This window comes from Theropithecus gelada, chromosome 1 (assembly GCF_003255815.1).
Source record: "Theropithecus gelada isolate Dixy chromosome 1, Tgel_1.0, whole genome shotgun sequence".
Lineage (NCBI taxonomy): Eukaryota > Metazoa > Chordata > Mammalia > Primates > Cercopithecidae > Theropithecus > Theropithecus gelada.
Window position 1 is genome coordinate 186,068,012 of NC_037668.1, and position 13,452 is coordinate 186,081,463.

A 13,452-nucleotide genomic window follows, 5' to 3' on the forward strand; every position below is an offset into this window, starting at 1 on the left:
AAAAATTGTCAGAAAAACAGTTTTTCATTGTTGGAAAAAAAAAAATCCACTGCTTAGGACATTGGAAGCCACATTCTATAATGAGTTCTCAAATGTTTGTTATCTTTTTTAAAGTAACCCCTCCAAAAGTTATATTTATAAAATATTTTAGGCCGGGCGCGGTGGCTCAAGCCTGTAATCCCAGCACTTTGGGAGGCCAAGACGGGCGGATCACAAGGTCAGGAGATTGAGACCATCCTGACTAACATGGTGAAACCCCGTCTCTACTAAAAATACAAAAAACTAGCCCGGCGAGGTGGTGGACGCCTGTAGTCCCAGCTACTCGGGAGGCTGAGGCAGGAGAATGGCGTAAACCCGGGAGGCGGAGCTTGCAGTGAGCTGAGATCCGGCCACTGCACTCCAGCCTGGGCGACAGAGCGAGACTCCGTCTCAAAAAAAAAAAATAAAATAAAATAAAATATTTTAATATAAAAACTAGCACATTAAAATAATAATAAAAGGACTATGGGAAATCCAGTCATCAACTCAAAGAAAGTTATATTTAAGATTTTCACTCTCATTCTATAGAATTGTTTTTAACTTTCAGGTTTTTTTTTTTTTTTTTGAGACGGAGTCTCGCTCTGTCTCCCAGGCTGGAGTGCAGTGGCCGGATCTCAGCTCACTGCAAGCTCCGCCTCCCGGGTTCATGCCATTCTCCTGCCTCAGCCTCCTGAGTAGCTGGGACTACAGGCGCCCGCCACCTCGCCCGGCTAGTTTTTTGTATTTTTTAGTAGAGACGGGGTTTCATCGGGTTAGCCAGGATGGTCTCGATCTCCTGACCTTGTGATCCACCCGTCTCGGCCTCCCAAAGTGCTGGGATTACAGGCCTGAGCCACTGCGCCCAGCAAACTTTCAGGTTTTTACAAATTATTACAAAATATGAATTCAAATTGAACATTTTAACTTTTTCTTAGTGGAATAACCATTGGTATTTCAGAACTTTGACTTGTATAAAGAACAAAACTTAAATGTGTAAACTGTACTTAATGGGTCTGTATATAATTACAGCGAAGATTTGGGGTAATCACTATCTTGGAACCAACAAAGAATATTTTGACCTCACCATTTGCTATGTGCTGTGTTAATGGTATGGATGTGATACACAAATGACTAGAAAAATATTAAAGAATTGTGTTAATACGTTATTAATAAAAAATATTATTACTTATAATATTGAACAATGACAATTCTTCAGTATTCTAAAGTGAATTGGTCACAATTTTCTTGCAAATTAGCTAGAATGAAATGCAAATTATCCATTTTTATCTAATTCACAATGAGGATCACTAGCAAAACATAGTAAACAATACAAAATAAAACTAATAATCAGCGAAAACTATATGCAGTAGATGTGTTTTTAGAGAAAAATGACTAAAGATGCCTTAGGTCTACAAAAACTGCAAAACTTATTAGAGAAAAATTAAGAGTCAATACAGAAATACAAAAAAAAACTGTTTACAATAAAAAAAAAGTGCCCTGGATTGTTACTTAAAATTAATAGAAGAAACAGGCTGGGCACGGTGATTCACGCCTGTAATTCCAGCACTCTGGGAGGCCGAGGCAGGCGGATCATCTGAGGTCAGGAGTTCAAGACCAGCCTGGCCAACATGATGAAACCCTGTCTCTACTAAAAATATAAAAATTAGCTGGTCATGGTGGTGGGTGCCTGTAATTCCAGCTACTTGGGAGGCTGAGGCAGAATTGCTTGAACCCGGGAGGCAGAAGTTGCAGTGAGCCGAGATCATGCCACTGCACTCCAGCGTGGGCGACAGAGTGAGACTGTGCCTCAAAAAAAAAAAAAAAAAGAAATTAATAGAAGAAACAAATTATTATTTTTATATATATATATATAAAAGCATATATACAAAAACTACCTAAACATATATAAAAACTAAAATTGGAAAAAATACCCACAAAAAAATTAAAAAGGCTACCCTGGCAGAAGTTTAAATAACAAAACTCTAACACGAATTAAACTAATCAAGAAATCAACCCTTCATTAAAAACTTCATATGATGACCCTGTGAAAATAATTTCAGGAACATAAAAATAAAAATAGAAAAATAGAAACCTCTTAAAACCACCATATATAAAAACTTGAGTTGGCTTTAAAAAAAAAAAAAAAAAACTCTGAAGAGCACTTTCTAATGAAAATCTACCAATGTTGGCACAAATGTGATTTAAATATTGTTTTCTTAAATATGAGGACAGTAAATCATTCATGTTAAAATTAAGTATCAACAGGATCAATGCCAATGCCAAAATATTCTGTACTCAAATATTCACTGGAAATGGAATTATCTTTTAAATATTACTTTTCAAATAATTCCTAATAACAATCCAAATACAATGGCAACATAATATAAGGGCAGTATTCTTTCAGTTCTCTGAAAATAGTATCAATTATTATTTGTATAACTTAGTAAATGTTCATATAGTGGTTCTCGAACCACAAGAATCCCCTGAAGGACTCATTAAAAATTCCAATTCTGGACCACAGCCCCAGAAAATCTGACTTAGGACTAGTGTTGGATCTAGGAATCTGTATTTTTAACATGTATATTGAAATAATTTCTTTTTTTTTTTGAGACGGAGTCTCGCTCTGTCACCCATGCTGGAGTGCAGTGGTGCGATCTCGGCTCACTGAAACCCCCGCCTCCCAGGTTCATGACATTCTCCTGCCTCAGACTCCCAAGTAGCTGGGACTACAGGGGCCCACCACCATGCCCGGCTAATTTTTTTTGTATTTTTAGTAGAGACGGGGTTTCACCATGTTAGCCAGGATGGTCTTGATCTCCTGACCTCATGATCCACCCACCTCGGCCTCCCAAAGTGCTTACGCAGTCAAGAATAACATCCTGTTCTAAAGATGATCCTCTCTATTCAAATACATCCTAGGGAGAAAGAACAAAGAAGCAGGGAGAGGAAGATACAAAGACTGATTACAAACCTTTATATGCTGGAGCAGGGGGTGCTGTTGCCACTTTTCTGACTTTTGCTGTTACTGAGTTATCAACATTAACAATCATTACTGGATGGTCAATATGACCCAGCTTCTGACCCTGGCCATTTGTTTCTTCTGAGTGTTCCCACTGTTTTCTAATCCGTTCCTTAAGTTTTTCCAGTTTGACATCATGTTGTCGCCGCTTTAGAATATCTAATCTTTGGGAATTAGAAGTACTAGTAGAGGATGGAGAAGAGTCAGTTAGTCGTAACACTTTTGGATCAATATCATGGGCCATGTTATTCACAGAAAGCTTCAAATTGTTCTCACTTCCTTTTGTTCTGTTAGGCATTTCTTCTTCAGTTCTCATAGAAGCTCCCATCCTAATCAAACATTCAGAATTTTGCAATGCATCAATTGCTGGTCGATCATTTAAAAACCTAACAACTGTATCATTGATGACAGATGATTGGGAGCTCTCAAAATCACAACTCCGTATATTCCGTTCTTCTCGACTGCCTATCATCCAGTTACCACTCTCACTCTTTTCTTCATTAACATCTACACAATATACATCCTTTGACTCCAGATGGCTGGAACTCAAATTGGAAGGTGCACCATGGATTTCCCTACAATAAAAAATAATAAGTTCTGTGACTATAAGAAATAACATATTATATAGTTGAAAATTGCTGCCGGGCGCGGTGGCTCAAGCCTGTAATCCCAGCACTTTGGGAGGCCGAGATGGGCGGATCACGAGGTCAGGAGATCGAGACCATCCTGGCGAACACAGTGAAACCCCGTCTCTACTAAGAAATACAAAAAATAGCCGGGCGAGATGGCGGGCGCCTGTAGTCCCAGCTACTCGGGAGGCTGAGGCCGGAGAATGGCGTGAACCCGGGAGGCGGAGCCTGCAGTGAGCTGAGATCTGGCCACTGCACTCCAGCCTGGGCTACAGAGCGAGACTCCGTCTCAAAAAAAAAAAAAAAAAAAAAAAAAGAAAATTGCTAAGAGTAGATTTTAAGTGTTTTCACCACAAAAAAAATAAGAATATGAGGTAATAAATGTTAAATAACTTGATTTAGCCATTCCACAAGGTATACATATACCAAAATATCATGTTGTATACTATACATACAGTTTCTACTTGTCAATTTTAAAGCTAAATCTTTTTAAAAGCTTTTCATAAAAGTACAAAAACTAGTCAAATGGAAACCAGTCATACAAACTGAATAAGAACTCTAAGCTAGCATTAGAAACCAAAAAATAAAAAGCCTAGAAATTCCAGTAAGTTAAAGATTGCAAAATAACCATTAGTAATATTATAACTCAATGCTCAATACCCCCTCTATCAAGTAAAATGGCAAATAATCTAAACAACAATCTGCATATTATAAAATAAGAAATATGCAAAAGATAGGTAGAGAGATTTCCTAAGAACTCCAGAAAACAGGATTATAATCTGACTTTGGGTATTCACTTGACATTTGTCAATAAAATGTGTTATTTGCTACTCTATAAAATCTTACATACCAGGGAAAGAAGTTCTCAAATACTGGCATTTCATATATGTCACTTCTAAATAAGGAACAAAATTAATAAATAGACTAGGGGTAGAAATATAGTGGAGGTACAATAAATATTTTCCTCCAAATAAATGTGGTTAGTAATGTTAAATCTCTTAACCACAAAGTATTTTTTGGCAGCTTCAAACTTTGTAAAGCATATCTAGAAAATCAGGAGTAAGCAAAGAAGGCTGGGCAAAGCCAAAGTACTTCTCACAAGTCTATATTCTCTGCTCATAGAAAACACTACCAAAAATCTTCCTCCAGAGACTATTTTTATTTTACATGTCATTCTAATAAGCCTTACTTTAGATTTATTTTATTTATTTATTTATTTATGTATTTATTTTTGAGAAGGATTCTCACTCTGTCACCCAGGCTGGAGTGCCAGTGGCATGATCTCACTCACTGCAACCTCTGCCTCCCGGGTTCAAGCGATTCTCCCGCCTCAGCCTCCCGAGTAGCTGGGATTACAGACGCGTGCCATCATGCTTGGCTAACTTTTCTATTTTTAGTACAGACGAGGTTTCACCATGTTGGTTGGCCAGGCTGGTCTTGAACTCCTGACCTCAGGTGATCCGCCTGCCTCGGCCTTCCAAAGTGCTGGGATTACAGGTGTGAGCCATTGTGCCTGGCTGAGCCTTATTTTAGGAAAGCAGTTTATGAAAAGGGAGGCTAATGAAGACAAATGTTTCAGCAGTGAGAAGAGTACATGAATCATGAAAAAAATAGTCAAGAAAATTATAAAACCAGACATAACAACAGGCTGGACCTGAATGTCTGAAACAGCAGCCACTAGCCACATGTGGCTATTGAGCACATGAAATGTGGCTAATCGAAATTGACAGCTGCTGTAATGTAAGTTACATACTGGGTTCTAAAAATTTAGGAATGTAAAATATCTTTTTTGTGTGTGACTACTAAAAATGTTGAATGTGTGGCTCACATTAATGGTTCTATTGTATAGCAATGATCTGATCTAGGGCATTTCAGGTAAAAGCATAAAACCCTAAATACTACAAAGATTTTTAAAGCCACGATAACATAACATAGTAACTGTTTCTATTGAGATCATATGAGCATGTGCATTTTTCTAAGAAAACAGTCTACAGCTGGCTGGGCGCGGTGGCTCACGCCTGTAATCCCAGCACTTTGGTAGGCCAAGGCGGGTGGATCATGAGATCAGGAGATTGAGACCATCCTGGCTAACACAGTGAAACCCTGTCTCTACTAAAAATACAAAAAAGTTAGTAGGGCGTGGTGGCAGGCGACTGTAGTCCCAGCTACTCGGGAGGCTGAGGCAGGAGAATGGCATGAACACGGGAGGCGGAGCTTGCAGTGAGCCGAGATCACGCCACTGCACTCCAGCCTGGGCAACAAAGCAAGACTTGGTCAAAGCAAGACTCGGTCTCAAAAAAAAAAAAAAGAACAGTCTACGGCTTTTGTCAGATTCTCACTGGGGTCCATAACCCAAAAAACTTTAGACCCTGTTCTGAGTGGTTGATTTTGAAAAAGATGGGGATCGCCAGGTGTGGTAGCTCACACCTGTAATCCAAGCACTTGTAGAGGCCAAGGTGGGCAGATTGCTTGAGCCCAGGAGTATGAGACCAGCCTGGGCAACACAGCAAAAACCTGTCTCTACAAAAAATATGAAAATTAGCTGGGAGTGGTGGTGCCTGTCTGTAGTCCCAGCTACTCTGGAGACTGAGGTGGGAGGATGGCTTGAGCCCAGGAAAACAAGGCTGTAGTGAGCTGTGATTGGGCCACCGGACTCCAGCCTGGGCAACAGAGTGAGACACTGCCTCAAAAAAAAAGAAAAAAAGAAAGAGATGGGGCTGTGAAATCAGTCCTAGAGACCAAGGCTAAATGTGATTATTTTCACTATATTAACAAGACTGCAACAATTGACAGTTAAAATAATTTAGTTCTAAAATTAGCACATGCAAAAAATAAAAACATAAAATGGTAGGTTACATATCATGTCCCACTCTCAAAAGAGGATAGAAAACTAACACCCCCCAACAAAAAGTAATTTCATACAATCTTTCTTTCACTCACTCATTAAATATTTACTGAATACATATAAGGATGTTCAGTATACAATTCCTTCAACTTTTCTGTAAATTTGTAATTTTTCCTGGTAATAGGTTAGGAAAAAGTATTTAAATATTTAGTACATGCTAGGCATTAAGCTAATGCCATGAGAGTAAGATTTACACCCTTAGATAGACTAATGGGCAGATATGGAACCAAAACATAATGCCATCTGAAAATGTTTTAACAGAGGAAGCTACACAGTACTTTGGGAGCAGAGAGGGATGATGAACTAGGTTGGGAAAATGGGAGTGGGGTAGAAATAGATCTGGCCATTTTTCCCAAAGAAAGTAATGAGTTTTAAGTGAGGAATGGAATCCACCAGGTGGAGGGTATTCCATTCACAGCTATCCTCCGGGTATTTTTTTCTTTTCTTAAAAGATACATAATTTACAGGCCAGCCGCAGTGGCTCACGTCTGTAATCCAAGCACTTTGGGAGGCCGAGGCAGGTGGATCACTTGAGCACATGAGTTCAAGACCCCCCTGGGCAATATGGTGAAACCCCCATCTCTATCAAAAAAAAAAAAAAATTAGTCGGGCATGGTAGCTCGCACCTGTAAGTCTCAGCTACTTAGGAAGCTGAGGTGGGAGAATCGCCTGAGTCCAGAAGGCGGAGGTTGCAGTGAGCCATGATTGTGCCACTGCACTCCAGCCTGGGCAACAGAACAAGACCTTGTCTCAAAAACAAAAAACCATAATTTACATACTTCTAAATGTAAAGTAGTATTATTTGCAGGAAGAACACTGAACATAAATATGAAGTGAGCAACTCAGTCTCAATTCTGATAATGATTATGTCTCTAGGCAAGTTGCTTAATATCTGTGTGTTTAGAGATTCTGAACTTCGATTATTCTTCTTCAAACTTTTCCCTTCTCCTTTTTTTTAAACTCTGAACTTTACCCAGATTATACCCCTGACCTTCTTTCTATATTTTTTCCAGCCCTTCTAGTGCTTCAATACTAGTGATAACTCCCAGATTTATATTCTCAGCCCTGACCATCCCACATACATTCTTACCCAAATTTTTAAATGCCTACTTAATATTTCCACCTAGATAATTCAAAATTGCATCAAATGCAACATATTAAAAATTGAACTGACAATCCACATCCATCTCCCAACGTATGTAAAATTTAAGAGTACAAACATATACCTAGAACTACCAAGTATCATCATGAAACTTCTTGATTTGTGTTTAAAACACACAAAAAAGCTTACAGATGAAACAAAAAAAAGGCCCAGTGTTTATTACTTATTAATATTTGCCATACTAAGAATATGAATGCACTGAAATCATTAGTAAAGTGTCTCTCAAATACAAAATTCTGTAAGTTTATCAGTTGAATATCTTAAGCTATGTTAACAAAAATGCAAAGCATTTTATATCATCTATACTATCAAAATTCTTACATCAGTCTTGAACATCTAAGTTGCTGAAAGCCATTGGCAACAAAATAAAACAAAAAATCAACTCATATTCTCAATAAGAAAGGAATTTTATGTGACTAATTAATGCTCCCCTCTCAAAAAAGAAAAAAAGTTAGCAATATAAAGTTCACTATATAAAATAAATGATCTGAGTTATTAAGAAGAAACAAAAAAGCCACACTTCCAGAGATGGAATAATTTGTTTCTAGGAAACATATTTATTACAATAAAGGTGGCCTGAGGCAACTATTACTATTTCTTTCCCCTTGAATATTTATCTGTAGAAGAGGCTACTGCAGTCAGTATTTCATGTTTGCACTATCTTTTGTAGCCATCTTTTGTGAAGAATGAAAAAGGTAGTAATACTAGAGTATTACACTATTTCACCACCAGAGTGCTGTCAAAAACTCAGAAAACAAAGTATACTCTTACTGTAAATATTACAGGCTAAACCTATTTGATACCTTTTTTTTTCAATACTAACCTATAAGAAACCAAAGGTTCACGAAATTCCACACGATTATTTTTCTTCACATTACTCTCCAGGGTGGTAGCTCTGAGAGGACTACGAGATTTCTCTTTTCGTGATTTAGAGGATTTGGAGATTGGAGCATTAACCCAAGAATCGTCCAGGTATCTACCATCTGAAGGAAAAGGAAATCTGTGACAACATATGATATAAAATACAACTGCCTCTGAATTTGGCTGGTATCTTAAAAAAAAATTAGGTATCTATTATTTCTAAGAGTTGGATATTATATAAGTTATCTCTAGTATCTCTAGTTGGATATTATATTATATAAGTAGATGAAAAACATTCAGGTTAAATTGTTAAAGTAACTCCATTGATAGAGAAATTATATTCTGAGCAAACAATGCAAAATAAACTTCTACATATAAAATTTATTTTTGTCATGGCTCTCACTTAAAAGAGAAGTATCAGATACAACCTAACAAACTGCCAGGTTAAAAAAAAAAATCTATCTATCTATCTATGTATATAAATATTTATATATATAAATATATCACAGTTTAGGTAGAAAGTACTGACCTGGAGGTTTTCACCCACCAATTAAAAAACCACAGAATGGCCCAGCATGATGGCTCACACCTGTAATCCCTGCACTTTGGGAGGCCAAGGTAGGCGGATCACAAGGTCAGGAGTTCAAGACCAGCCTGACCAACATGGTGAAACCCCATCTCTTCTAAAAATACAAAAATTAGCCAGGCCTAGTGGCACAGCTACTCAGGAGGCTGAGGCAGGAGAATCGCTTGAACCTGGGACGCAGAGGATACAGTGAGTAGAAATCACACCACTGCACTTTAGCCTGGGCAACAGAGTGAGACTCTGTTTCAAAAAAAGAAAAAAGAAAAAAAAAAGGAAAGAAACCACAAGATCAAAATACAAAAGGTAACCCAAGAAAATATTTGCATTGTATCATTTTATAACAGTCACCATATGAAAGAGATTCCATTTATGATTTTAAATCCCAACAAAAATATACATTTTATTAAGTCAATTAAATTTCATTTCCAAAGCACTATTTATCTGTGAATTTAAAAAACAAATCAGACATACATAACCTCAAAATGAAACTCATCGCTAAAAACAAATGAAAACTCATTGTCAAGGGTGATGTAATAGTGCTAAAGTCCCTGATCAAAAGATGGTGAAAACACCATCTACAGTCACTGAACATGAGGCTATTTCATAGCTACCCAATATCAAAAGAAAAAGATTAAATGCCAGTGTCTCTGACAAAAAAGCAAGCAACACGAGACTATAAGAAGAAATTAAACTGAAACAAAACTACTACATCAACAACTTATATTTAAGGCAGAGTGTGGTAGCTACACCTATAATCCCAGCACTTTAAGGAGTCCAAGATGGGAGGATTACTTAAGGCCAGGAGTTCAAGACAAGCCTGGGCAGCACAGAGAGACTTTGTCTCTACAAAAGATAAAATAAGATTAGCCAGGTGTGGTGGCTAGATCTACAGGCTATACCCCTGTAGATAGAGCTGTCTGTTTTTTCAAAATTTATATTTAATATATGTATATATTTGGAAGTAACTTCATACATACCTTTTCTACTTATTTTTCGGGTAGCACTTGTAGAAGACTTCTTGGTATCCATGACAGAATCACACACAGCTGTACTTGTAGGGGCTACTTCTAATTTATTTTCAATGTGTCTCAGCTAAAGTTTAAATACCATCACAAGACATAAGTTAATTCCGTAAATAATCCACCATCAATTTACATGGTTATTTAAAAGTATATTGCCCGATACCTTTTTCCAAAGTAGAAAAAAAACTCAGGAATGCTTTCTTAAAATATTTGTTTTTCATCATTTTTTACTTTAGCTGTAATAATATCTGGCATAATGCTCCCCAAATTTAGACAAGAAAAATCAGTAAGATTCTGAAGAATATCAAAGAGTTTCCACTTGATATGCTGACCTATTTTTTAAATTGTTTAGTAAAAAAAAAGTAGTAAATTATCTGACTTTTTTTTTTTTTGAGACGGTCTTGGTCCATCATGCAGGCTGGAGTGCAGTGACACGATCTCGGGTCACTGCAACCTCCACCTCACGGGTTCAAGAGATTCTCCTTCAGCCTCCCTAGTGGCTGGGATTACAGGTGTGCGCCACCACACCGGGCTAATTTTTGTATTTTTCATAGAGATGGGGTTTCCCCATGTTGGCCAGGCTGTTCTCAAACTCCTGACCTCAGGTGATCCACACGCCTCAGCCTCCCAAAGTGCTGGGATTACAGGCATGAGCCACCATGTTCAGCCAATTATCTGACTTTATATGTGACACACCATTATGCAATATATCCTGTGCATTTTACACGCAAAAATGAGTAAAGAATTATTTACCTGGACCAAAATTTAGGACTATAAGTACTCAAACAGCCACTGTGTTTTACAGTTTTATGTCTATAAAATAAGTTTCACAATAAAGAGAAAATATAACTGCAATATAAGTCAACTTTTGGTTATAACCACCAATGTTCTCAATGACTGAAAAGCATTTTTTCCTAAATAGTAAAATATTACATGCTTATAAGAAAAAACTAGGAAAACAGAAACAATATAAAAAATAAAATTAAAATCATCAAAATTCCATCACATATAGACACTTTATATAAAATTTTGGTATATCGTCCTTCAGTTTTTTTTTTTTTTTTTTTTTGAGACAGGGTCTCACTCTGTCACCCAGGCTGGAGTGCAGTCACATGATCTCAGCTCACTGCAACCTCTGCATCCTGGGCTCAAGCGATCCTCCCACCTCAGCCTCCCAAGTAGCTGAGACTACAGATGTACACCACTAATTAGCCCAGCTAATTTTATATTTTTTGTAGAGACGGGGTTTAAAATTCAGAATCTGAATTTTAATAAGCTCCCAAATGTCCAGGTTGATCTCGAACTCCCGAGCTCAAGTGATCTACCTGCCTCAGCCTCCCAAAGTGCTGCGATTACAGGCATGAGCAACTGCACCCAGCCTTCCTTCAGATTTTTGCATCCCAATGCATTTTAAAAATTGGAATAATTTTTGATATACTAATAGTTCTACATTAGATTGTCTCCCCTACTTATATTCCTTTATCATCCTTAAATGTTCTTCAAAAACACCCAATAGTTTTGAAAAACAACTATTAACAGTTTAACTCTAAATTAGTTTAGCACTAAGTTAAACTGGTGGATAAAAACTATTTCTATACCATACAAAATATAATGCTCAGGTAGAAGAGAGAGAATATATATTGCTACATTCATAGGGCCAAAATACGACTCTGCATTGGGACCAAATCTAGGTTATATCACCTTTTCCAGATTTATTTTCAAACTAGTTCTAAAGATTAGAGGACAGAAAATATCACTGAAATACTTAGTAAAGAAGTAGGTGATTCAAAATCAGGTGGTATAGAAAACAAAAAAGGGTATATTAGGAAAGTAATTTGCCCAGAGAGCAAATTAAAAAGAAAAGAGTTTCCCTTTGAATGAACTATTTGTATCACCTGCCAAACTTGGATTCCTAAACTCTAGACAAGATTGGCCAGAACACAAATGGGAACAGGTTGCCCACAGTCATTCTTCTTCAGTAGTAAGAGAAAAAACCTGTTATTGCCACAAAAAAGAAGTAACTCTTTCAACACTGTTATTCAACATAGTACAGGAAGTCCTAGCTAGAGCAATCAGACAACAGAAAGAAATAAAGGGCATCCAAATTGGAAAGGAAGAATAACTCACAGTCCATTCAAGAAGTTGGTTTCCTTCATTTCCTCCCTAACGATGAGCCTTCTACATAGACAAAGCCACTACCTTCATCCTCTGTTTTAAATTTTTCTTTCCTTTTTTTTTTTTTTTTTGAGACAGGATCTCATTCTGTTGCCCAGGCTGGAATGCAGTGGTATGATCACAGCTCGCTGCAGCCTTGAGCTCCCGGGCTCAGGTAATCATCCCACCTCAGCCTCCCGAGTGGCTGGGACCACAGGCGCATGCCACCACACCCAGCTAATTTTTGTACTGTTGCAGAAATGGGGTTTTGCCATGTTTTACAGGCTGGTCTTGAACTCCTGGGCTCAAAATGATCCTCCCACCTTGGCCTCCCAAAGTGCTGGGATTACGGGGTGCGCCACTGCATCCAGCTTAAATTCTCTTTTCCACCTACCAAGTGAACAAATTTATTAAAGGTGAATAAACAGTACAAATTATTATTATTACTGAGACAGGGTCTTGCTCTGTCATTCAGGCTAAAGCACAGTGGCACAATCAAGGGTCTCTGCAACCTCAAAGCCTCAACCTCCCTGGGCTCAAGCAATCTTCCTGCCTCAGCCTCCTGAGCAGCAGGGATTACAGGTGCACACCACCAAGCCTGGCTAATTTTTGTCTTTTTTTGGTAGAGACAGGGCTTTGCCATGTTGCCCAGGCTAATCTCAAACTCCTGGGTTCAAGCTATCTACCCACCTCGACCTCCCAAAGTGCTAGGATTACAGGTGTAAGCCACCACAACCAGTTAATTTTAATACTTTATACGCCATGGTGCTTGTGCTCCTAATCCCTAAAGTAGTATCCTGTTTATTACTTTACCATTTAAAAGTTGTCATTTATGTTTATTTTATAATATACAGTGTGTGTGTGTGTGCGTGTATATATATATATATATAGAGAGAGAGAGAGAGAGAGAGGGGATCTCTTGAGCCCAGGAGTTCAAGACCAGCCTGAGCAACACAGTGAGAACCCGTCTGTATAACAAAAAATAAAAATAAAAGTAAATTTTAAAGAACAGAATGGAAAAAATTTTAATCTATTCAATCATAACAGGAAATTGATTTTCATCTAGAAATAAATAAATGGATGCTAAAACTACTTA

The 13,452-nt window shown here is 37.7% G+C and overlaps 1 protein-coding gene across 2 annotated transcripts in view; it reads right to left on the reverse strand.

Annotated features, from left to right (window-relative positions):
* Nucleotides 1–13,452, reverse strand: part of CEP350 (centrosomal protein 350) — a 166,567-nt gene that overhangs the window by 120,405 nt on the left and 32,710 nt on the right. For both annotated transcript variants that reach the window (XM_025394350.1, XM_025394359.1), the window contains exons 4-6: nt 10,158–10,272; nt 8,557–8,716; nt 2,990–3,612 (exon numbers count right to left, since the gene is read on the reverse strand). In XM_025394350.1, coding sequence (XP_025250135.1) covers nt 2,990–3,612; nt 8,557–8,716; nt 10,158–10,272 — 898 coding nt within the window. The remainder of the gene's footprint in view (nt 1–2,989; nt 3,613–8,556; nt 8,717–10,157; nt 10,273–13,452) is intronic.